The following is a 27979-nucleotide window of genomic DNA, read 5'->3' on the forward strand; positions in this document are numbered from 1 at the left end:
TAAAATATTTTATAAAAACAAGATTTTATATCTTATAAAAACAAGGACGTGGCAGGGTATTTATCCATCCATTCATATAGGTTTTGTATTTGCAGCACTTACTGTATGTTGCCCCGAAGATATCTTTCGGTTATTTCTTATTGTTGGTTTGCTGTCTCATTGGCTTATATCACACATCTCCTTTTATTAATAAGAAATAAAACATTTTGAAGGCAGTCAAATAACGTAAATTTTATTATCAAAAATATGAATAATGTTGAATATAAAAGTCAGCTTTCTTCGTCATCCTCGTCACTTCGTCGTCGATCTGAAAAGATAAAAGAAGGAGATATATTAAAACACATCAGTAAAAATAAAGAAAGAAACGAATACAACAAAGAAACACAATGTTCAAAAGTGTAATGACTAGTGTCAATTAGTGAAATGTTTAGTGGTAATTATAATGTCCAGAGTTAAATGTAATGTCAAATTTTGAGTGAAATGTCTACTGTTGAGTTTAATGTCTAGTGTTAAGTGTAATGCAAAGATTTCTGTGTTATGTCTAATGTAAAGTGTGATGTCTAGTGTTAAGTGTAATTTCTACTGTTAATTGTAATGTCTAGTGTTCAGTGTAATATCTAGTATTTAGTGTAATGCCTAGTGTGAAAGGTTATGTCTACTGCATGTTAAGTGTAATGTATAGTGTTAAGTGTCAAGTCTCGTGATTATTAATTCATCTCACAAAATCCCTACATAAAATTGGCAAAACGAAAAGCAAAGGAACAGCGCATTTATTGATGTTCGTCATCTCAAAGTCATAGTGAGATTTTCAACGTGGAGCAAAACCTCATAATCACACTTCAAGTTTAAGACGGCGTCTAACAACGATTTGAAAGTAGTTTCTTGATACTTCTGAGTAAAGGTATAACAAATGAAAAATGAATTTATGGAAAAGTCAAACGTGTTTTATATATTTGTTTATTTACCTTTTCTGATCGTTTATTGAAAAAAAATGTTTTTCTTTTGTTGAATTGTCAAGAAAAAGTAATATTTGCATTGGCCAAAATATAAAAATAAGAAGATATGGTATGATTGCCAATGCCACAACTCTCCCCAAGAGACCAAATGACACAGAAATTAACAACTATAGGTCACCGTACGGCCTTCAACAATGAGCAAATCCCATACCGCATAGTCAGCTATAAAAGGCCCCCAAATGACAAATGTAAAACAATTCAAACGATAAAACTAACGGCCTGATTTATGTACAAAAGTTTACATTGGCCAAATTATCAATAAACTTACCACAGCTTTTCGTTTAGCAAATGGATGTCCTAAAAGTTCTTCCCATGGATCTTCTAGGGGTTCATAGAAGATTATTACGTCCCATTGGCGTACTGCAATAAAAATAAAAATGAATAATGTAAAATGTAAAATGTGTAGATCCAAGTTACATGTTCAGATCGGATAAATCTAAACTTACCGGGAGCATATTCGATATTAGGTATAGAACCACTATAATTCGGGCCCGGTCAGAAAGAACATACAATATAGCAGTATATATTTTTAACAAATTAGTTTCTATATACGTATGGCTGTTACTTTGTCAATAAGTAAAATATTTGGGTAATTTTGGTACCATACGAAAGCTTAAGGACTTATTGTAGAACCCCTGTTGAAAGTTTCTTTTGAATACCGGTAATAAATAAATACATACATTTTTAAAGGAGGGCGTATGTGCCCTGTTGCTCACATCAGAAGTACCTGTTTTTTTGTACTACCAAACTTCAGGGAACCAGTGCGCTCCTATATGCAATTAAAGGTATGTTGAATTTTTCAGCACAAGTCAGGATAAGGTATAGTTTACATGAAATGACTGTCGCTTTATTTGAACTTAGGAAAAAATAGCTATGAATGCTCGAAATTGAAGAATTTAACATAGAACGCAATGGGGTTATGAACTAGTGGTTTATTCCATAAGACAGCTGCCGTTCATTTTTAAATTTCATATCGTATGCTACTTATAATCTCATAAGATTTCTCTCATATTAATTAAATTCCATATCCTGGAAGACTATTGTTTTTTTTTAATTTTTTCGGACATACTTATTCAAATATCTTCATTGTGCTCTTAAAAATATTAATATTGCCAGTCCACCAGTTTTGTGTTTTGTTTTATTTGTCTTCCATATATTTTGAACTTTATATAGGTTTCCTAGAGACCAACCAGAATAAAAAAATCACGTGTTCACCCTTTACTCAGTAGACGAATTAAGCGAAGCGTGGACACAGGATTTGTATTTTAATGAACATAAGAAAAACAGTTTTCAAAACTCTACACGGAAAACTAAAGATAGACAAATTAAATGGTACAAACAAATCCAAATGACAAAAAAAAAAAAAAAAACACCATCAAGGCTTTACTCAGATCATTGAAATGGCAACCAAATCTTGTTCTACTAGTGACACCAGGGATAAAAATCTAAAAAGGGGAAAGGGGAGATGCATGCCGTAAGAGCCGGTGAATAAAATACAAATACATATATTTACCTATGTTTCTCCTTTTCCATAATATCTGTAGCACTACACATGTGGCGATCAAAGCGAGAACTTTACAAATAGGTGTCCATGAAAATTGTTCAAACTGTATAAATAATAGTGAATAATGCTGCAAAATAACAGAAATTTCGTTTTGAAATTGAGTCCGTGGGTCATTACTAAGAAATAATGTATACAGTAATGTGTTCAGACTAATATCTTTAAAGCCTGTAATAAAAAAAAATTAGAACATGTTTTGTAGAGAATGACACGTTTTTCCTCAAGGCTAAAAAAGTTTAACTCGATACCAGACTTCAATTCGAACTGGAACTGTCACTCAAACTTAGGTTTTTTGTAAACTCAAACTCGATAACGAACTTAAACTAATCTTGTTGTTAATTTAATTCATACTTTACCACGAATATAATTAAAACTCTTACTTGATTGTTATCAAAATTCATTTTAAGGACCTACAACTGCCAACGCGTTTCATAAGTTATGACATATTGCAAATCAGCATTTTGTTGGTTGAGTTCGAAGTTCTTTGTTTTCTTTTGAACACGTAACGTCACAATCTTTCATATGTACATAAGGTGACATGCGCAACGACGACATATGATGTAGACCTCGCTCTGTCGATGTGTGAAATAAACTGTATCCGCTTGTATTACGCTACACATGAACAAAGTATAGTAGTCAACCGAGAACCAGCTTATGTGTGTACTAGGGAACACCAGTAGACCCTTTGTTCCGTTATATATACAGTGCTTAAATTGGCCATTTATCGAAGTATAAAAGGGATTAAATGCAGCAAGCAAACGACTCACATGGACTGGATTTCGTTTCTACAATTTTCTTAAATTGTTTACTAAATTCTTTCTTAGACGCAAAGATTTGGTTTGGAAGTTTGGTTGTATATGTAAAAACCAAATTACAAACGGGGTTTGATATCACAAGATTTATAGTTATGTTGTTTAAAGAGCTTGTAAAGGACAATGTTTACTTAAGGCCAAATATGACCTTGAATTTCAACTTTATCATAAAATGTCAAAATGGCCATAATTTGGTTCTTAAATGGGTCATTTTCAAAAGCCTTAAGTTACTAGTAGGTTAATCAATCTCTCCGTAAAAGTAAATTCTAGGCTTCAAATTCAGCACATTTTGGATATATTTTCAAAATATGATTTTGAGAATTTTTCAGACCTAAAAGCTTGAGGAAACCCTTGGCCGCAACCTTAAATTTTGTCATAAAATTATGATATATGTGATCAGTTAATGCAACATTTTACAATCTCGATGTATTTTTGGACTCACCAGTTTTGAAAATGATGAGTCAAGGCAGATTTTCATGACTCATGGACTCGCATTAGTGATAACCTGTCAAACTATGTTTATAATCAAAAGCAGAGAGTATATATATATATATAACATCCCATCTATAGCACCTTATATGTTTAGGTATAAAAGATAAAAACAAGTTGCTTTTTAAAAAAAAAAAGACAATACGTGAACCTTAGAACTTTTTTATTCAAATTATTAATTCAACTGAATAAGAAATTATATATCAGTGTTATCTTGGCCATGTGTGTGGAGGATAATATTTTCTTTTTATTGTAAATCATTACAATTTTGGCATGTTGAGAGAAGTGTTAAATATAAAGCAAGGAGAGAAAAAAAAAAGATTCCCAGACGTATAATTTCTTAAAGAATAATAATAATTCAAAACATGGAGGACACATGTACCTTCTTCCAAGAATTCATAAGATTAATCTAGAAATAAGTAATGAGGCATTGCGAACTGGTCAGCTAGCAGGATACATTAATGTTCGACCAATCATCAATAAGTGTAACTCTCCCGCGAGAGATACTTACTTGATCTAATTATAAATATAAAAAAGAAAATGTTGTATGATTGCCAATGAGACAACTCTCCATAAGAGACCAAATGACACAGAAATTAACAACAACATACCGCATAGTCAGCTATAAAAGGACCCGAAATGACAAATGTAAAACAATTCAAATGAGAAAACTAACGGCCTAATTTATGTACAAAAAATGAACGAAAAACAAATACATTTAGAAGAAACTGTTATCACTGAATGCATTAGAATTTATTGACACACAGGAGAATATACTTTAAAGATTCACAACAAAATAGATTTAACTGCATTTGTTAAATTAATTCTTAGAAACAATGAATTTGAGTTTAATGGACTGTTATATAAACACATTATTGGAGCGCCCATTGTCACCAACATGCACAGATCTGCATATGTCTGCCCTATTCATTAAAATCTTAGATAAGTTCAAATGGAGAGAAAACATCAAATTACACTGTCAATAGGGATGACGGTTTTATGGTCTTCACAGGCAAATTAGAGCAGGTTGAAAATTTCTTTAACCTTGCAAACGAAATTGACCATTTACTTAAGTTCTGATATGAGGTGTCGACATCTAGTATGGCCTATTTAGAGGGTGGTAAAGGGTTATTTTCGTGCATCGTTTTCGGCCTTTTTATTTCACGTGTTTCCGTGTTTCGACGTTTTATTTCTCGTTTTCTCGTGTTTGGTTCGATGTGCGTGCTTCGTGTTTTCCCTTAATTATTTTCCGTGTTTCGTGTCGGTACTCTTATTTTCTCGTGCTTGTCCCGCATTTGATTAAAAAGTAAACCGGGACTAAAAAACAGTCAGCCCAAATATTGTTTTAAATCATAAACTAATTAACTGGTCCCAAGATATTTATTAATAGCCTATTGTATTACTATGATAAATCGGATGCAACTAACGGACGCTAAAAGGTGACCACATGCAGGGTCGCCATGTCCATTTATAATGACTGCATGATCTCCAAGAACGGCTAAGTAATAACGTTTGGTACTTTTTTCCTTAATATTTACGATTTTATTCCTTGGCTTCGTTTTTCCAGAGTGTTTACAACGTTTCTGCGATTTGTTATTTCACGTGTTTCCGTGTTCAGACCCTCCCTTTTACCACCCTCTATTTAGATACCGAAGTGTACAAAAGTGAACGATTCCATAATAATGGAATTCTTGATGTTAAGTCACATATATTAAAAACACAGAAACGTATCAATATTTACCAATCACTAGTGCACATCCACAACACACATAAATTTAAGAGCATTACAGTGTGTGAATAATATAAGAAATTTCTACTTCTACCACTAAGTGACCACCGTCATTTGGTTGACTATCCTGTCACTGTTTGGCGTGCGTTTGCATACTTAACAAGTCCAAAAACAATGTTAACAGAAAGGAAATAATTTGTGCTGTACATTACATTTATACATGGTGCAAATAAAAACATCGGACTTGAAATTTAATGTGCATGCAGTAGTCTCTTGAACGAGTCAAGACTTTCTGCAGCGGTCACTGAAATAATAGTGACATCAATGAATTAAATAAACATTTAATTAACTTACAAGATAACTTAATTGATAGAGAATACTGTAAAAAGGAAACAGTAAAAGTTGTAAAAATGTATATTAACGAACAGTCTTTATTTAACTTGTTTTATTTTCATTTGAAACAGATTTTTTTTTATCTGATTTGTCAAAATGACAAGTGTGCATAATGATTTTATTGTTACAAATCAAATCCCAAAGCCCACTATAACTCATTATGTAGAAACCACAGCACTATTTTAAAATACCTCTCTGTGAATATCTAGACACAGATTTTTGATACCGCAGGTTGTTATAATTAAATCTTGACCATTTAACTTTCACTTGTTTATCAAAGGGTACAACTGTCAACTTTGCTCAAGTCAGTAAACCATTGCAATGCATAAAATGTAGCTTTACAATAAATATACATATTTGAAAAGGATCTATAGATTGTTTATTATCATACAATGTATATCAGATAAGTGAATTAGCGATCTTCGAAAATTCTTTATTGCCATGTTTTAATTATCTTTGATACACCGTATGGAGGTGCTCTTAATTGCAGGAAGCTAATACAGATAAGATGAATAGGTGTTCCGAATGAACAATAATTTAGCTTCCGAATATTCCTCCATAGACTATATTTCTAACTAATAAATATGCGTGAACCCTCAGGGGTTCACGCAACTAGAATTATTCCGAATTAACTTCAGATGCATCATTAAATTCTACGAAATGGTCCCAAAATTCGGATTGACGAAAGTTTTTCGTGTTTTGTTCTGTTTTTATTTTGAATTAATTTTCCGAATAATTCTACATCCTTTGCTTGTGTGCACGTTGTCCAACATCTATATAAGGTAATAAAAACTCCTCTTAGTTGGACCGCAAATTTTGTTATATTATTTGGTGTCATTCATTTCTGTTCCGGTTTAAAGAAGCATATAGTAAGATGTAAGAATGTCATTTTAATCGGAAAATATCTCATATTTTGTTACGATGAATGAAATTGAAGAAAATAAGTCTGCGACATAAACTCCTCTTTTGATGCGTTTTCGAACGAATGTTTGATATTTTCATATTGATTGACTTAATATAATAATAACAAAGAGTCTGTTAACTTTCAATATCATTTTAGATTTCAATTTCAATTTCCAATAAAGATGACTTTTTGTTTAAATTCCTTTCCGAGTCCTTTACGCTTCAGATTGTATAGTATGAATGAGGTTCCGTGTGTTTTGTGTTTCATTCGTGTTTCGATTTCGTTTTGTGAAACAAAGATAACAAGTCAACAAAAGTGTATAAAATAGAACATTTCTGAAATCTATCAATAGCAAGGGTCTGAAAGGAGTTCTAGACTATTAAAATATTTTATTTCTTTCAGTTATCTTTTGTTATAATTTTAAAAACTTAAATAAATCTTCCAAATTTTTATGGCTCTTGATCCAAGAAAATGTATCTCGTATGCAAAACATGGGCTGTTATATTGGAGAGTGTTTTGAATTAAGTAGATCAGGTATGAATATTGATACTAAGTCTAGTAAATAATTTGAGAATGAATGCATATAATGTAATTTTATTATTTTTTTGTGCATTCACAATATATATTGTTGTTGGCTCTGATTCTGACCAATGCTAATATACTAAATATACATTTACATGTACACTGTGATGTTTATTGTTGTAATTAACAAGTATGTCAATCAATTGTAACTGATTTTATGCCCTTTATGGGCCCTGTAATTTGGGAAATAAAAATATTCTATTCTATTCTATTCTATTCTATTCTATTCTATTCTATTCTATTCTTCTATTCTATTCTATTCTATTCTATTCTATTCTATTCTTGTATTGTATTGTATTGTATTGTATTGTATTGTATTGTATTGTATTGCATTGTATTGTATTGTATTGTATTGTATTGTATTGTATTGTATTGTATTGTATTTCTATTCTATTCTATTCTATCCAAGCTTTCTGTAGTAGGCAGTACAATTTGACCTTGCTTTTCAAATTATGTGCATTTATTTATATTGCCTTGTCCAAAAGAGGGACGAAAGATACCAGAGGGACAGTCAAACTCACAGATCGAAAACAAACTGACAACGCCATGGCCAAAAATAAAAAGACAAACAGACAAATAATAGTACAGATGACACAACATAGAAAACTGTCCTTTCCTAGATTTAGATATTTCGGTTTTACACGGGAAACTCCACACTAAAATTTACGACAAAAGGGACGATTTTTCGTTCCCTATTGTTAATTTTCCCTTTTTGGATGGTGATGTTCCTTTGGCACCATCTTACGGTGTTCATATTTCACAACTCGTTCGCTATGCCCGTGTCTGTTGTGACGTTTTTGATTTTAACGAACGTAATCTATGTATTACTGGTAAATTATTAAGCCAGGGATTTCGTTACCACAAATTACTTAAAACCTTTACTAAATTCTTCCACAGATATAAAGATTTGGTTTTGAAGTTTGGTTGTACCTGTAGAAAACTTATTTCAAACGGGATTGCACATCCTCATTTTTACGGCAATATTGTTTACCGTGCCCGGAAATTTAGAAACGATCCTGGTAAACTTATCGATCCTTTAAATAAACTTATTCTAAAAGGTGACCAATTCAACACTGCAATTAGATCATTAAATATTGTTTTTATTGGTACTGATATTGATTTTGTTATCAGAAAATTAAAAGCAAACGAAATATTATTGTTATATACATATACACATTCATGGATCTACAATCTGTCGATACCTGTATCTTGGCATTGCACAAGGTCATGGTTTTCTCTGACTGTTTATGACGTCTTTACACTAAATCCATTGGATGTTGGATGTGTACGGATTGATAATTTAGTCTTAGATGCATGATTTTTTTATTAGTTGTAAGTGGCTTTGAACTAGCTGTCAGTAACTGCGAGTACTCTCAGATCTGTACTTAGTGTCTTTTTGTTGTTTGGATGTACAAGTACCCGGCCACGTCCACTTGTATTTGTAGTATTTGTATTTTTATCCATCTGATGAGTTAAGCCTCTTTCAACTGATTTTTATAGTTCGTTCTTATGTTGTACTGTTACACCACTATCCCAGGTTAGGGGGAGGGTTGGGATCCCGCTAACATGTTTAACCCAGCCACATTCTGTATGTATATGCCTGTCCCAAGTCAGGAGCCTGTAATTCAGTGGTTGTCGTTTGTTTATGTGTTACATATTTGTTTTTCGTTCATTTTTTGTACATAAATTAGGCCGTTAGTTTTCTCGTTTGAATTATTTTACATTGTCATTTCGGGGCCTTTTATAGCTGACTGTGCGGTATGAGCTTTGCTCATTGTTGAAGGCCGTACGGTGACCTATAGTTGTTAATTTCTGTGTCATTTGTTCTCTTGTGGAGAGTTGTCTCATTGGCAATCATACCACATCTTCTTTTTTATAAAGACTAAGCAACACGAACCCCACCAAAAACTGGGGGTGATCTCAGGTGCTCCGAAAGGGTAAGCAGATCCTGCTCCACATGTGGCACCCGTCGTGTTGCTTATGTTATTACAAATCCGGTAAATACTGTAGTCTAATTCGGTAGGTCACATTCGTGAAAAGGGAAGGGTATTGTAGTTACGACATAAGGAACATATCCGATATCATCTGTGAAACGGTTATTCCATAACGGTCAACCAACTCGTGATGGCGTCCGTTAAATTTACGAAGGGATGATTTCAACTTCACCATTTGGAACTCTTGGTTTAATAGCTTCCTTGTGAGCAGCAATTCTCTATCTAGGAAATCATGATAGGAAATACAAGCCCGGGAATATCGTATCAATTGGGAGATATATACTCCGTATGCAGGCGCTGCTGGAATGTTGCTACATAGAAATGGAAAGTTCACAATTGGGAAGCTGAAATCATCTCTTTTCTCGTAAAGTTTTTTTTTCAACCGACCCTCATAAGTTCGGATTGACGAAAGCTTTTCGTGTCTTGTCCTGTTTTTATTTTGAATTAATTTTCCGAATAATTCTACTTCCTTTACTTGTGTGCACGTTGTCCAACATCTATATAAGGTAATAAAAACTCCTCTAAGACGGACCGCAAATATTGTAATAATAAATATTAGGTGTCATTCATTTCAGTTCAGGTTTAAAGAAGCATATAGTAAGATGGAAGGATTTTATTTTAATCGGAAAATGTCTCATATTTTATTTCGATGAATGAAATTGAAAAAGCTAAGTTTGCGACATAAACTCCTCTTTTGATGCGTTTTCGAACGAATGTTTGATATTTTCATATTGATTGACTTAATATAATAATAACAAAGAGTCTGTTAACTTTCAATATCATTTAAGATTTCAATTTCAATTTCCAATAAAGATGACTTTTTGTTTAAATTCCTTTCCGAGTCCTTTACGCTTCAGATTGTATAGCATGAATGAGGTTCCGTGTATTGTGTTTCATTCGTGTTTCGATTTCGTGAAACAAAAATAACAAATCAACAAAAGTGTATAAAATAGACCATTTTTGAAATCTATCAATAGCAAGGGTCTGAAAGTAGTTCTAGACTATTAAAATATTTTATTTCTTTTAGTTATCTTTCGTTATAATTTTAAAAACTTCCAAATTTTTATGGCTCTTGATCCAAGAAAATGTATCTCGTATGCAAAACATGGGCTGTTATATTGGAGAGTGTTTTGAATTAAGTAGATCAGGTATGAATATTGATACTAAGTCTAGTTAATAATTTGAGAATGAATGCATATAATGTAATTTTATTATTTTTTTGTGCATTCACAATATATATTGTTGTTGGCTCTGATTCTGACCAATGCTAATATACTAATAAAATTGAGAATGGAAATGGGGAATGTGTCAAAGAGACAACAACCCGACCATAGAACAGACAACAGCTGAAGGTCACCAACAGGTCTTCAATGCAGCGAGAAATTCCCGCACCCGGAGGCGTCCTTCAGCTGGCCCCTAAACAAATATATATACTAGTTCAGTGATAATAAACGCCATACTAAACTCCAAATTGTACACAAGAAACTAAAATTAAAAATAATACAAGACTAACAAAGGCTAGAGGCTCCTGACTTGGGACAGGCGCAAAAATGCGGCGGGGTTAAACATGTTTATGAGATCTCAACCCTCCCCCTATCCCTCTAGCCAATGTAGAAAAGTAAACGCATAACAATACGCACATTAAAATTCAGTTCAAGAGAAGTCCGAGTCTGATGTCAGAAGATGTAACCAAAGAAAATAAACAAAATGACAATAATACATAAATAACAACAGACTACTAGCAGTTAACTGACATGCCAGCTCCAGACTTCAATTAAACTGATTGACAGATTATGTCTTCATCATATGAATATCAGGCACAATCCTTCCCGTTAGGGGTTTAGTATCATACCATCATAACATATATGAGAAGAAAATAACCCGTTATTGTTGTAATTATCAATTATGTCAATCAATTGTAACTGATTTTATGCCCTTTATGGGCCCTGTAATTTGGGAAATAAAAATATTCTATTCTATTCTATTCTATTCTATTCTATTCTATTCTATTCTATTCTAATCTATTCTATTCTATTCTATTCTATCTGAGAATTTTAAAAACTTGCTTGCCTTTCACAAATACTGTCGATTCTAATTAAAATCTATGACATGGAGACAGTGACTGTTAGGAGAGTGACTGTAAGAAGAGAGCAACACTATCCAACCAACAGTTTGTGGCTGCCAAGTTTTCTGTAGTAGGCAGTACAATTTGACCTTGCTTTTCAAATTAGGGAGCTACCATTTGATTTTAGGGGTGGGCTAGGATGAAATTTGAAAAAAATAGGCAGGACAGGAGTTTTGAGTAAAAAAAAAGGCAGGATGAGACACTTTGCAAAAAAAAAAAGGCAGGATGACAATTTATGTAAAAATAAGTCAGGATAAACTAAGAACAAAAAAAAAGCAGGACCGAATAGAGTGAAAAGTAAAAAGGCAGGACAGAGATTACAACTAAAAAAAATGCAGGACAAAATTTTTCATCCGGCTAGCCGCCCCATAAAAATCAAATGGCAGCTCCTTTATATATATGTGCATTTCTTTTTATTGCCTTGTACAAGTTAGTGGTCGTCCTATTTAAAGCTACACTCTGCTGGTTTTTGTTTACTTTATGCTTCAGTTTTACGAAGGCAAATCAAAAGGTGGGTGCGCGTATGTAAATCTGGTTTGATACCAACACGATGTGTGTCTGTACCAAGTCAGGCTACAACTAGACCACGTGTTGTCCATCGTTGTTTGTCTTTCCTTACTTTTTAACTTGTTTGTCTGTTTTTACCGGAGAAGTCAGGTGTTGACAGCTCATGTGGTATGTTGTACTGTGCGTTTTTTTTGGGGTTTTTGTTATCCCTTTTCAGGTAAAACCAAGGATTTTTATATTATTACTACATTATAACTGCTATTAAAATCCTGGATAAAAAACCCAAAACAAACAGTTTTTAAACTAACAACTATTTTGTTTTAAATTTGTACTACCGTTTCCAGTATGTTCTTTTTTGACCGGGCCCGATTTAGTGGTGTAAAGTCATACAAAGTCTATCCAAATTATTTCTGCAAAGAATTCTGCTCAAGCCGGTGCTAGGGGCCGTCTTAAACTTGCAGTGAGGTGAGAGTTTGTTTTCTCCGTGTTGAAGGCCTCACTGTGAATTTGAGAATAAAAGCGCCGTTCCTTTATTTTTTGTGTGTTTTTGCTGTGCATGTACTGATTTTGTGTCATGGATAGATATTCCATATCCTTTGTTTTTCTATTAAAGAAAATTCGACTTATCTCATATTTCATTTTTGCTTTAATATAAACTAAAAAAAATACAAGTGAAACTGCGAGCTACTGCTCACTGATGATACCCCCGCCGCAATTTTCAACTACTTGGATGTCATGTGTAAAATGATGTAAGTGTTCGGTAAACAGGAAGTTGTTGAGTGATGAATCTGAAAACGCATCACACGGTATAGCTGACTTATATAAACCCTGAAACCAAATTTCAGAAATCCTTATGATGTAGTTCCTGAGAAAGAGGCGACGAAAAATATTCATGGGACGACGGACGGACTTACGGACAGACAGAGGTAAAACAGTATACCCACACTTTTTTAATGCGGGGGTATAATTAATTTGAAATTTAAATTAAAATAACAATTCGTTGTTCAGTTTGAAATACAAATCCAAAGAGAACGAAGTCATAAAACGAACTGTTCGACCATCATATGAGAAGCTTCATAATATTCGTTTTATTACAGTGTTAAAGGTATATAAAACGAGTTTCTGATAAAAAATAATAAGCAGGAAATTATTTATCTAATGCATGCACATATACTAAATTAAGTCCTTTGTGTACGTTTATTACGATTCCATAACGTACGTACAATCGACACAAAATATTTCATGATGTGATTGTTGATCGAAAAATTTTACTGCTAATTAACTTTCGGGTTTTGGTGCCGAGTTTTACCGATCGTTACCTTTTAATAAACAATCAATACATAATTATGGAAAAATAAATGAGTTCATATGTATATTTGTTGGTTTTTTAAAAATTGTCCATGGGTTCCGTAATAGTTATCCCATGAGGACGCGGTGTGTCAGTGTAAGATCACCCCGATGGCCGGAGGCCAGGGGGTGATCTTACACTGACACACCAAGTCCGAATGGGATAACTATTTTACATCCCAGCTTTTCTAGATTAGATAAAACAAAAAACAAAAAAAAAAAAAAAACATTTACACTTCATAGTTAAGAACGCCACAAAAATATTATAATATACTTTATATATTACTATATAGTATGTATCCTTTATGAGCCCCGGAAACAATGTTTAAAAATATGTTAAATTAACTGACAGTTCATGTCCAGTCGTCCTGGTGTAGGGGTATGAGTCGTGGGTCTATATACTAAAGGTCGACTCGATTCCCAGCATAGACACTGGATTTTTTCTACATACATTTTGATAGTTAGTCTTTTCCGTATAAATATTTCTAATTTTTTTTTTGTGGATTTGACATTCCCGCAAAATGTTACAGAACAAAGGAAAGCATGCAGAACAAAGAAACTCAAGCTAGGGTGATCTGGGTTGCGTTCAATATCATAGCGGCTATGTAGTGCTACGTAGATTTTTGTCTACTGAACGAGTAGCTAGCCTAGCTGCTATCAATATCTATGTAGCAGCTAGGCTAGCTACACGTTCAATAGTCATAAATCTACGTAGCCCTATGTAGCCGCTACGATATTGGACGCAACCTGCTACATAGATATTGATAGCAGCTAGGCTAGCTACTCGTCCAGTAGACAAAAATCTACGTAGCACTACGTAGCCGCTATGATATTGAACGCAATCCAGGTAGGGGTGATCCGGCTCAGATCACATGATTACATTTTCTTTCATCACGGTTTTCTCTCGCACTTGCGATGTGCGGTTGTCGAAATTCTAACAAGTTGTCATGGTTAAGGTAACTGCATATTGAAAAGATGTGGACGAGCTAGAGTACGGGAAGACAATAATTCAATATCAGTATATTTCTGATTTTGATAAATCAAGGAATTTCTTTTTAAAAGAAAGTATATGCACATGTGTTCATATTAGATAACCCCAATTGTTTTATGGGACAGAAATCCACTCGTCAAAAAACTAAATCGGTACTTTATTGTTGTTCTTTTCTTCTTTTTCTTCTTCTTTTTGTAACTTCCTCCTGTGGTTAGGAGCACATCAATTGCTTGATTTTTACAGTGGGCGTATATTACACGGACGAAAATAGCTAAAATCACTTTGGTATTTAACAGTATAAAACGCACTTGATCATTAAAAACGATGAGCCTATATTACACGGAAGATATTAAAAGTTATTCACTTTGTTACTTCGTTTTACGCTGAACGAAGTTTCTTATAGTCTAAAATGTTACTGATTCACTTTATGACGATAGTAAAACCGTAGTCTGACACACTATTAAATATCTGTATGACTCTCTCTATTCAATACATCAGCTACCACTATGTATATATCAACTGTCTGTATATCTATTCACTTCCCTATATCAACATTTATCTTACCTCCTATAGATTTATGAGGATATGATTGGTTAAAGGACTACACGTGGTGACTATATATATTTGATATAGGGCGTGTAAAAAATATGGGGTTAGTTACCATATAGGGTTAGTTACCATATGGAGTTAGTAAGGAGTTACTTCCCTTTCAAAAAAAAAAAATAAATCTGAAAGGTTTCAACAGACGAAGAAATTGATGATGAACGATTGAAATAAATTCATAAAACAAATTTAAAGCTAACAAGTTGTTATTGTTGGCATTTGTTTTTGTATAAACAAATGGAAGTAGGTTCTTAATACTAAGTATTGAAGACTTAATCACTTTGATAGGCCGCTAGTCTAAATACCACATGTGAAGATAGTCGGTAAGATAAATTCGTTACACGGTGTGCTTATAGTGACCTAATACGATATATATGGGGTTAGTAAATTCCATATAAGGATTCGAGCTTCGCTCTCACCCCATATGGAATTTACTGACCCCATATATATCGTATTAGGTCACTAACACACCATGTAACTAATAATATATCGCAAAGTACATATATCACAACTGTCATTCATGTACTTCTCACATCTACATGTAACTGTATTTTATACACACCACTAGTTTGTGATCTGAAAAGTATTTTAATCTCTATAATGATAGAGAATTTAGCTGAGTTAACCTCTGTTGATGTAATTTATAACATAAATTCCTAGAAATTGATTCAACCATATTCAAGAAAGTATTGTCATTTGGAAATGTAGAACCCACTAATTTTCTGCAATCAACAATTAATTGGCTTAAGGTGTCAATATTTTGAAAATTAATTTTCCATTGATCAATTCCCAATTTTATTGATTACGGCCTGTTTTAATGGGGCATAAAAAGTCCTTCGGACTCCTTCCAGAGTTTGACATCTAGTTAGATAATGTTGGAGGTTTTCTTTTTCAAGTTTGCATAACGGGCAAATTGGGTCTGTACTGTCGTTATTAAATTTTGCTTTTGTTGCTTGTACGAGGTAGGTCCAAGTTAGTATCCTAGCTTTTGTTATAGCTTTCTTTGTTTCCCCTGGAATTTCTTTTGCTGTTTTCCAGACTGGATGTATTTCCCCTATACTGATAGTGTCAATACAAAGCCGATTTAGGGTTGATTTCTCTGTACTAAGTGACCTAAAGTTATTGCTCCAAAATTTATTCATAGCAGATCTGACAGTTTGTTTCCATTTTGTTTTTGTTGGTAGACTAGCTAGAAGATCTTCCAGGCTAGGTAGGCTATATTGAAGTAAAAAAAAATCAGTTCTGTGGAGAAAAGTTCAATTGCATATTTCTAATCTGTACTGGCGCATCAAAATATCCCTTAGATTTTGATTTTCTGAAGCAAGAATTGAGTGCAGAATGCTTAATTGTCTTTTGTGAATCTCTGCTTCTATAGGTAAGGCACCTAGCAGTAAGTATACTGCTCCTGAAGCTGTTCTTGTTGGTAGAGCCTGAATATTTTTCAAAAAGGATAAGTGAAAATCACCAAAGGCATTGATTTGGCCAGCGGTAAGAGGTAAAACTTCTAGACTGTAGAGCAAGCGGGGTAATATGTAAATTCTATAAATATTATAAGAAATTCTTAGATTTAAACCATTTGTTCCATGTGCTCTTGTTGACATCAATGAATAGGAAGTTCTTTGGGCTAAACTTATACGTTCTTCCACATTCATCAGGTTTTCATTTTTTGATGATCTTATAATTCCAAGATGTGAGGTCTTATCTGTCTCTGTTATGGACCTGTCCCCAAGAGACCAAAAACATATGGATATTTTTCTGGAGTTTGTGGAATTTTCATTTTTTCTAATGAGAACTCTCCTTTCTGGGTGAATATTATATTGGTGCTCTTTTGAATATGCATCTACTGCGTTGAGCATGACTTACATTTCTTCATCCGAGTTAGATAAGAGTAGGATGTCATCTGCACACGTAGGACATCCTGCATAAATAGTGCCTAGATATAAACCAATAACTGTCTTAATAGGTCTTCAATTACATATTTTTTAGAGATGAGTGGACAGGATACCACCTTGATGGACTCCCTGTAGTACTGAAAAGCTATTACTATGTTTACCTTTCCAATTAACCTTTGATGTAAGGTCATTGTACAATTCATATATAATTTCCCAAATTTCGGATGGAATATCTTTTTGAAAGAGTTTATCAAGAAGAAGGCTATAGTTTACCACGTCAAAAGCTTTTTGAATATCTAAAGCTGTTAAAAAAAGAAGTTCCTTCATCCTTTTTGCATTCATATGTGCCTCAGATATCAGTAGAGCAGCCATAGAGGGGGAGAGGCCAGAGGTAAAACCAAACTGTTGTCATAATACATTTGAGATTGGATCTATATTTTTGTCAAGAAGAAAATGTTCAAATATAGTTTTCCTAAAACAGAGGAAACTGTTATACCACGATCATAGCTATCCAGTATTCTGCCGTCTTTCCCCTTTTAACAGACTGGTGTTATTATGCCAGATTTGAATTGTTCTCAGAGTTTTCTTTCTACTAATATTTGATCGAAAACTTTCTGTATATATGGTATGATTATTTCATCAGATAATTTCAGATGTTCGGCAAATAGGCCATATTCATCTCCCGCTTTTCCTGAATTAAGATTTTGAATAGATTGTTTAATTTATTCCTCTGTAAAATTAAATTTAGTTTCGAGATTATTTTCCGAGAGTTCCTAAATAATTATATTACAACGGAGCTAGCACATATGGAGATATTCCTCATTAAAATTTGTATCGTTTTTTGGCGTAGCTAGATTATTATGATATTCTGCAAGAACTTCTCTTTGTTCTTCTGGACTAGTAATGTCTTTATCTTCATGGTGAATAAAAAATGTTACTGTCCAAATTGTTGAAAGAAGGTTTTGATGAAGGTTTCTGTTCTAGTTGACTGTAAAATTTTTCCCTCTTCTTGGCTCCTTCCTTCCGGATCATTTGTCTGGCATTATATTTAGCTTCCTTAAGTTGCTTGTAGGAATTATCTGAGCCTTTATTTCGACCAGCAATATCCAAGATCCTATGTTTTTGTTTGCTAATGTTTAGTAAATTTTTTGTTTCAGCTGAGACCTTCAGCTTGGGGCCATTCAGCTTAATAATCCTGGACGGTATAGCAATTTTTTCTGCTTTTTTAAGACAATAAATTAAATTTCTAACCAGTTCAGTAGAAGTTAAATCTGGTGATTGGTTTTCTTGAAGAATTGCTTTTAATTTTGCTTGATACTTATTTAAGTCTGCCCTATCCCATTCAATTTTAAACTTTTTCCCTGAGACTGAACTTTTTTTTAGTGTTATTATTAGATTTTGTTTTTGCTGCCAGGACGCAAAAAACTGGAACATGAGATTATAGATGGTTTCCACGGGTGTTTTCTATAACAATTTTGTCTAATATATAAAAAATTGTGTCAGTATATAATCAATTTGAGATGATGATAGCCCGTTGTTTGGAATTTACTGTTCATTATTAGACATTTTGTAGATGATTAAGTGTCCGTTAATCATATATATTCTTACCCCTACCCCCCTTCAATTTGATAATGTGCTTTTATCTTGTAAACGGTTGAGATCCCTACTCCTAAACCATATATATTCTTGTATGGGACAATAAAACAAATCAAATGAAATATTGGGATAGTCCTCAGGTTCACAGCTACCCTCCTTTTTTTTGAAAACTTGTAAATGTGCAAGCTCCCCACCCTGAAACCATATATATTCTTGTATGTTACAAATCAAATGAAATAAAAGGTGAGTCCCCTGGGGTCACCCCCAGCTTGTCTGTTTGAGAACTTGAAAACAGTCGAGATCCCCACTACTAAACCATATATATTTTTGTATGGGACAATAAAAGAAATCAAATGAAATATAGGGGAAGTCCATTGTGGTAACCCCCCACCCCCTTCTGTTTGAGAAATTGTAAACGGTTGAGATCCCCACCCCTAAACCATATTTATTCTTGTATTTGACAATAAAACAAATCAAATAAAATTTAGGGGAAGTCCACGAGGGTAAACCCCACCCCCTTCTTTTTGAAAACTTGTAAACGGTTGAGGTCCCCACCCCTAAACCATATAAAATCTTTTTTGGGACAATAAAACAAATAAAATGAAATTTAGGGGATGTCCCCTGGGGTAACCCCAACCCCCCTTTTTTTAAATTTGTAAACAGTCAAGATCCCCACCCTGAAACCATTTTTCTTCTTGTATAGTACAATAAAACAAGTCAAATGAAATAAAAGTCGAGTCCCCTGGGGTCACCCCCACCTTTTTCCTGTTTAAGAACTTGTAAACGGTTAAGATCCCTCAACCCTAAACCATATATATTCTTGTATGGGACAATAAAACAAATCAAATGTAATATAGGGGAAGTCCATTGGGGTAACCCCCACCCCCTTCTTTTTGATAGCTTGTAAACGGTCAAGATTCCCACCCAGAAACCATATATATTCTTGTATGGGACAATATATCAAATCAAATGAAATATAGATGAAGTACACGGGGGTAAATCCCAACCCCTTCTTTTTGAAAACTTGTAAACGGTTGAGATCCCCACCCCTAAACCATATATATTCTTGTATGGGACAATAAAACAAATCTGACAGGGTTCGACCTCTGCAGGAAAATCTGGTTTGCTGTCTCTGCATTTTGCTTATCATTTTGAATACTATAATAGATAGGTAGAAAATTTCATAACAAAAATGATCAGCAGGACAGGATCTACATGGTAAAACTTAAATGGTCTAGTAAACTCTGGAAGTATCAGTGTTCTCCCCAGGATTTTTGGATAGCACCAGGGTAACGCGTGTGGACAGCTTGGTGAAATATTTCATACAATCAGTTGTGTCGCGTCGGGTCGCGTCGCTTAGCTCTTTTTCTAGTTCCTGTAGTTTTTATGTCTCTTGTTTTGTTTTAATACTGTGGTACTGTGTTATGTAGACATTGAGTCAGAAAATTATTGGTAAAAAAGAAGTAAATCAAAAAACAGTTTGTATACTTTAATATTTTTTTAAAATAAATAAATTATGATTCATAATAAAATATTCATCTGAATTTAAAGTAATTAAATCTTTTATAAAATCCAAAATCAATAAAAATAAAATATCATTCAAAAGAGAACAAAAATGTTCAATTTAAAAAACTTTCTAGTTTCTAGAAAGAAATTTGTTGTATGTGAAAGGATTCCTGTCATAAGAAGATATAAAATTAACAAGAACAATTGCAAATATTGTTTTATTATTTGAACCAGTTTCTATCTTAAATTTTAATAAAAAGAAATTTTTCATAAATTTTAGAACATTTTGCCATAGATTTCATGTAAATATTAACCTTTCTTGTCTTTGGTGATAATCAAACATAGATACAGACTTAATACTGCACTGAAATCTAAATCTTTATTTGTCATGGACCATTTAAAAAAAAATTCCTAAATCTATAAATTTATCTTTGGTCTATAGATCTAAAAGTCTAAAAGTAACCATATTCAATGTCAACAACTAAGTCTCCCTATTTTCCCGCCTAAATGACAGGAAGTAGATATAAATAGATTTAACATGTGCTTATGGATAAAATTTGCCAGATTGCTTCTGTTATTCATAAATTATGGATATAGATATCCAGTTTGAAAGTACAGTCATGCATTTTATTTATAAAATAGAATAGATTGCAATTAATTGTAAATAAACTTGAATATTCTACGTGAACTATAAACTGGGTCATGTGATATGAACAGACAGATACTACAGTTTGAAACCCGACTATCATGCAATAACTATGACATAATTAAAGATAATATTGGCCATGGTTTAATCAGAGACATATAATACTATAATATAAGAATTGAGAAATGTCAATTATACATAATGAGCCACCTTTATGATGTACAAAAAATGTACCTATCGGGTCAATACACTGTTTGTGTACAAAGTATTTGCCGACTTGTCACAGGTCAGTGCTTGGGTGGTGAGTGAAGCCATAAAATAGTTATCTGTGACCATAAAGTTATGAACTCTTAATTAAAACACAAAAGAATCATGTTACAAGTGTTAATTACATCGATTAAATCCAATCAACAAGGTTAACCTCATAAGGTAAATCGATCACGTGATGTAAACAATCTCTGTTGAACTGGTTTGAACTGGTCAAATTTCACCTGGAATTTTATACCGCACGGAATAGATTCAACAAGTCGTTTAAAACTTTACCGATTTACGATTTTTTAACTGAAAATTTTAGCACCACGGAGAAAAATTATACATCGCGGTAGGAACGATACCACCACGGTAAAAAAATATACATCGCGGGCCCGCGGTCCTTTAAGGGCCTGGGGAGAACACTGAGTATTTTTGCCTCTTTGACTTATGAGATGACTTTAATTTTTGGGTTTTTTTTTTCAGTGCCAATTGATGAGATAATGTTGAGTTATGTCATCAGTATCTTGGAAAATTTAGGAGATGACCAGAATGCTGAGGAGAATATTGATGTGGACCAGTTTACGGAGATGATGGATGCATACATTCCTGGATTAAGTAGCATTGACAGGTATTAATCAGGGGAGATAATTAATAGCACATTAAGGCAAGAGAACACAATTATTTCATAGTGCATTAACAAAAATTCTTTTAGACCAAAAACTAAAATAAAAAAAATGGCACTAGCTCAAACACTCAAGCAATTAGAGCAAATCTGATGAGAGGTTAAAATGTTCATTAGGCCAAGTTCTATCAGCCATGAAATTTTCAGATGAATCTAACAGTCCATTGTTTGGTTGCTGCCACTAAATTGGTAATTTTAAGGAATTTTGCAGTTTTTGGTTATTATCTTGAATATTATAAATGATAAAAATAACCTGTGAACATCAAAAATGTTCAGCAAAGTAAGATCTACAAATAAGTTAATATTACCAAAATTGTCAAATGTGTCCTTAAGGAGTTATCGCCCTTTAAAAACAATTTTTCACAATTTGTTCATCTAGTTTGCTTACTTTAAAAAATCTTCTCCTTTGAAACTGCTGAATCAGTTTCAGCCAAACTTGGGCTGAATGAGTTTCAGAGTATCTAGTATAAATTTTGTATTTTATTTTCTTGTACGTCAAGAAACATAGCCACTATAGCTTAAATGGAACATAGGGGTAAAATGTATTTCTTTGCTTTTGAAGAAAATATGACAGATACAAAGAACATTTCAATGGAATTTTTAAGCCACTTATTTAACAAACACTATCACAATATATCATTTTCTAAGTCCGTGCTAAGGTAATCTATTCCTGAGGTAGAAAAGCCTTAGTATTTAAAAAATTCAAAGTTTTGTAAACAGTTAATTTATAATTATGCCCATATCAATGATAATTCATGTCAACACAGAAGTGCTGACTACTGAAAGTATCGTTTTCCAAATGATTGCCTTTATTAATCCATTTACCGTGAGTTTGGAAGGTTCTTAGGAGTTTATCATGGGGGTTTTTCCTTGATGGTTTTAGAGTTCCATTTAAGTCACCACAGAGAATATGAGTGAGATCTGGATATTTTTCAGTTATATGTGACACTATGTCTAGATGTTCTCTATATCCTATTTGTGAATTTTGTCCGAAAGTTGGCATGTATGACTTGTGTTTATGAGACATACTGTATGTTTTTTTTAGCTCAATTTATAGCCATGGCTCGTGAATTGCCATTTGGACGTTTGTGAATAAATTTATTTAGAGAGGTAGGCCACATGATTGATGTACCTGCTTGTCCTCGGCGTGCTTTAAAATGGGATCATTGTCGTCATGAGAACGTGAAACATGGTATGTAGAGGAAATTTGTTTCGTATCCCCATAACCAGTGTTCTTGTATGCATATAATAAGATTATGGTTTTTAGCAATGTCTCTGAGATAGTTTAAATTTGATTTTACCCCTTCGATATTTTAGGTCATTGTTCTTAGTCCCGGGTGCCTGTCCAATTGTCCTGACTTATATATGGTGGTTCCTTTGATGGAGGAAGGTATAAAAAAGATGTGTAGGATCGTTATGAGCAACATCTTTGTTGGGAGCTAGATCTTTGTAACGATTTTGTTGGTAGTATGTGCCTGATTGATGATTTGATTTGATGGTTATTTTGGGTATCAATTATTTTGCACCTGGTTGATGGTTCGATTTGATGGTTATTTTGGGTATCAGTCAGTTTAGCTTGGACTTCCCATGCTGACTGGACTGATCCCTGTCTCAACATCTGATGGTCCTCTTGTGAGTGGATTACGGATTTTGCTTGATTATCAGTGTTAGTCAGTTTAGCTTGGAATATCCATGCTGACTGATCGTATACATCCTGCACAATATTTTGTTTGTTTTCAAGCAAACAGTCTGTTGTTGCAAATCTTGAAGGGTGGGATGAAATGGTTGACTCTGAAGATGGAGTTCTAGGTTTATTTGTATGACCCCTATCCTTGTTTTTTCCTAGGTTGAGAGTATTTAGGTGGCGAGTTGTATTATTTGGCCGACGGTTAATGTCTCCTGGGTAGCTTTTTCTATGTAGTTCGGATGTCCTAATTTGAGAGGAATTCGTTGGAAGTGGTTGAGAGTAACCCAAAGCATTTGGATGATAGACCGGCTCAAAATACGATGGCGGAACATACCAGGTAGGTGATGGATGCCTATGATGAAAAGTTGGCTGGAGGAGTGGTGGTTGCATTCCGTATTGAGATGGCGGAGGTGGAAAGAACATTTGCGTTGGCATCATGTAGGGAGGCATTGATGTTTAACTTTGCTGCTGATTGTTTGTTGTTGTATTTGTATGGCCAGCCGTGTTGTCACTGCGGTTTGTATTGATAGATTTTGCATTGTCTGAGTTTCCACGGCTTTGAATCTGGATTCCAGCGGCTCTTTTCACAAAAATCTTAATAGTAAAAATACTCGTAAGTCATACACATTTCAGTATCACTTACAATCAATTTTAATCGTAAGATTTTTTTGTGAAAAGACTCGTAGAGCTTTTATCTCAATTTGCCTTTGTAGGTTAAGATATTGGTAGTCTGGGGGTGTGTGAAACTGTTGAGAATGGTTTGTCTAAGCACATTGACATGGTTGTTGGTAATTTGTAGAAGTACTTTGTGTTTCACCACCACATATAGCTTCTCTCTTTTTTGAAGAAGGTCGATTGTTTTTTCTTGCTCTCTTATTTGCTTTTCTAGCTCTATATTATATGTTCTGTTTTCAATTGATTTATTAGTTTTTGAGCGACTTAATGATTTTGGTCTAGTAAGGGGAGTGTCCTTACTCAATTCACTTCCTGATGGGGTAGGTTGTTGAGAATATTGATGAGGTTTTTTACCAGGCTGATTAGACGGTACAGTTGCGGACCATTGATTATGTAATGTTTTGTCTTCTTGATCTGAACGCAATGTGTTTGGAGTAGAAATATTTTCTGTATTGGCAGATATAGAAGTGGTATTGTCATTCTGATTTGGATTTATTTCTGCAACATTAAATGTGGTCTGGTGAGGTGATTTTATAGGCATTTGCTCATTCTCCAGTGTAGAGATATACATATATCTACTATTTTTGATTTTACTATGGTAGCCAATTGTTGGCAGTTGGTCATTGTTTGTACTATTGACAGATTTTAATTCAGTGTTTTCTGACTTTGGATCATATAAATCATTTTCATTACATATTACACAGATAAATGGTGAATTCGGGTCAAGCTTGTTTACATCTGTTATTGTTAGTCCGACACAGGTGTAGTGATACCATTCATCACAACCTTCACGTGCTATCTGTAATACTAAAATAACGATTCAAGTCCAATTTGTTAGCCGTCATGACATAAAAACGACGAATCAAAGAATTCAACTTTATATATAACTAATATAGGACAATAGTGTTGATTAAAAATTACACCATTCCAGGCCCTTTTTTTTCCACTTAATTAATATTACCAAAAATTAACAAGTTCCGGGTCGAATCCGATACCGATACCAATAGTATATGTCTTATTCTTCTCTTCGTTCGTAAATTCCTCCATTATCGGAGCACCCGTGTCACACGGGTATTAAAAGCCCGTAATGTTAATACTATTTATTTAAAAATTAAGAATTAAAATACTAAAACAAAAAGGTTATATACGTATACATTCCTTCATAAAATCTTATTGTCCTAAAACTATACAGTAATTTAAAACCCGTTATTGAATACTATCTACACATTTTTAGTGAAAGTAAATTAAAATCCAGGCTATATGTATAAATAAGGCATATGTATTTAATTGAGTCACGGATCCGCGATGTCGCGGGTGTGTTCTAGTAGTATTTAAATATGCGTCTTGACAGGTGTATTGTTGTTCTTTACATTGTTCCCTGTTAGTTTCTAGACCAAGATTAGATTTTGGGCCTTGTTCATTGATCTTCATTATAATGGTTATTCAGTGACTTTGACTGATTTCAGTTTTGTGTTTGTATCTTCTAATTGATTAAAGTTTAAGGCGATATGGTCCTCTAAAATTGGTGAGATAGTTTCTGTGAAGATGTCTACTTTTTTGCCATTTATCAAAAGTGATGATGTCGTATTATACACATTTATGGTAGATTTTAAATATGAGCCTATGAAAACATCCTTTCGTTTGTTCAGTATTTTGATGCTCAACTATATTGTAAGTTTTGTCTATTACCTTCTCCAAATTAACCACATATTCTAATTGAAAGGTTTTACTATGTAAAATTTCACCCAGTTTTGCTTTTGTTAATTCAAATGCTGTTGTATTGCATTTAATTGTGAGATAGTTTTTTGCCTCCATTTCATAGGTAAATGGCAGTGAAGAGCAGTTCTCCTGTTTTGTTTTTGTTTTTTTTTATCAAGGGCACTTTCCTGATTCAGAGTGTTATCTTTTTGAAATAATTTCATATTTGCATGATTTTTGAGGCGATAGACTTTGACGCAATAAATTAGTATTTGATCTGTTGCTCCTGCGCAATGTTTTTGGCGGGCTGTAACCTCCTGTAGCCATAATTTTTATAAATGGTTTTTGGATATTATTAATGGGTTTATACAAATCAGCACTAAAGTCCTAAAGTTCTAAAGATATCACGGTTGAAGAGCTACTGAATTATCTCCCCTTGTCGTGATTGATGGCATTTCAGTCTGTTTAATAACTTCCGTTGCACCTGTTTACATTTGTGACATTTGTGAGTAACAAGGAAGTAATAATACCAGAAATGGAATCGAAATATGACAGAGTAGATGTCCCCGACAATTTATATCTGCACTCAGACGATGAACCAAATGATTTTGGTACAGGGGTTTACCCGATTTCGGTTATCTCAAGGAAATCCAATTTGAAGAGTGACACCGTTAAACATGTTAAAGTTGCATGCTTTAGAATGAGAAGAAAAAGTCGATGTTTCCTCATGATTGGTGGCGTTATCTTTTTGATAATCGTTATTTTGCTTATTGTAGTAGCATCGAATCACAATGGCAATGATAAAGCTCCAGCTATTTCGATAACTGTTATAGAAGAAATCAAGCTAAAAGGTAAGATATCACTATCAGCTGATCAAGTCGTTCCAGACAAAAGTCCTCAATAACGGTAGAAAAATAAATAAAAAAAATAATATATTAATGAATAAAAAATTGTTAACTTTTTTCAGCTTTCTGCATGTCCGCTAATATAATTTCCGTTATCTTTTCTCTCTCCTGCTTAATCCCTAATTCTGAGTCTGGAGCGATTTTTTTATTTGGCTGCCTTAGAATCCCTTATCAATATCTATTAAGTCTATTCGGTAAAATTTTACCAACTACCTTTCCTCTTAACTTTGGGATTCAAAAGGCTTCATATTGTCAGTCAGGGGTAATAATTATACATGTACAAGTCATTTTCAATTACTTGAAGATGTAGGTAATTTTATACTTGTATAAGTAAATTTGTAAGATTTATATTTTCTTTTCAAGGTTTGAATAATCTCTTCTTAATCTTATCCAAAACTTTACTTGTATAAGTAATTTTATTTTACAACCCCTGGAATTCTCAAGTTTTGGGAGGTAAAAACATGCCTGAAACAAATTTTCTCTGGTTTGCTTATAATTTTTAATTATAGTTGAACCTTTCATCTCACTATTTTAACAAAGAAATCAATTGCGCAATCATGTTAAGTAACAGCGCAAGGCCTTCAAAAATTGCCAATGGAGGCTTGCAAATGAGCAGTATTTTGAAGATAACAGACAAATGCGATTTTCAGTGTCCATGAAATTATACTTATATGATTAGTAAAGACATCTGCAAAGGATAGACATTTAAGCACTCTATTAGAGCAAAATAGTCAAGAGAAGTTCAAGAAAAGAAGAAAATATGATTTTTGATTGAACCCCCTGATGGGTTCACGCCTAAATATTGGTGAGTTTTGGTAGCTTCTATGGGCCATTCGGGCATTTCCGGAAACAAGATTCTCAGAACTTCTCGAAAATGTTCGATCATTTATATAGGTAGATATCTATGTCTTTGATACGGTCCCGCTATGGATAGGCTACCACGTGTCATTTTATATTTCAACAATCAATTAAAGTTCATTAGTAGATTGTATATGTAGTAAAGAAATAAAGACTAGGTTGCATTAAAAAAATCATTTATATGTTAGAACCTATTTGCCTTTTGACAAAACATATGTGTTTTTAAAAGCATTTGCTTTTACTGTCATCGTTATTGCCATTTTGTTTATCGTCAAAATAGAGTGCACACGTTTTTCGTTCTACAGTTCTTTCAAGATCGTGTAAAAGTATGTGTTTGCTTGACTTTTGTATTGAAAATGAAGCCAATTTTATTAATCATTCCTCAAATGCAATATTTGATTGGAAGTTTAATAGTTACCCCTTTTGCACAGAAAGTTTGATCCGCTAAAGGTTACGTAACAGACTTCATTTACGAACGCAGTGATTCAAGAAATTCACCGCCCTCTGACGGCTAATCTCGATCCGTCTT

General features: G+C 33.5%; 2 protein-coding genes and 1 long non-coding RNA gene across 4 annotated transcripts in view; 1 reads left to right on the forward strand and 2 right to left on the reverse strand.

Moving 5' to 3' along the window:
- LOC127724604 (40S ribosomal protein S4-like) overlaps positions 1-27979 on the reverse strand; it is a 399059-nt gene that overhangs the window by 74302 nt on the left and 296778 nt on the right. The window lies entirely within an intron of this gene.
- On the reverse strand, positions 270-27962 carry LOC127724627 (uncharacterized). The gene is made up of 4 exons (XR_007992615.1): positions 27869-27962; positions 2530-2647; positions 1285-1376; positions 270-307 (listed from the first exon to the last, which is right to left on the reverse strand). It is a non-coding gene; the product is annotated as an uncharacterized LOC127724627 (long non-coding RNA).
- The window catches only part of LOC127724600 (sodium/potassium-transporting ATPase subunit beta-like), a 51519-nt gene continuing 49694 nt past the window's right edge, over positions 26155-27979 (forward strand). For both annotated transcript variants that reach the window (XM_052231619.1, XM_052231620.1), the window contains exon 1: positions 26155-26538. In XM_052231619.1, the coding sequence (XP_052087579.1) occupies positions 26223-26538 (316 nt within the window). In that variant the 5' untranslated portion in view covers positions 26155-26222. The remainder of the gene's footprint in view (positions 26539-27979) is intronic.

This window comes from Mytilus californianus, unplaced genomic scaffold (genome assembly GCF_021869535.1).
Source record: "Mytilus californianus isolate M0D057914Y unplaced genomic scaffold, xbMytCali1.0.p SCAF_14, whole genome shotgun sequence".
Taxonomy (NCBI): Eukaryota; Metazoa; Mollusca; class Bivalvia; order Mytilida; family Mytilidae; genus Mytilus; species Mytilus californianus.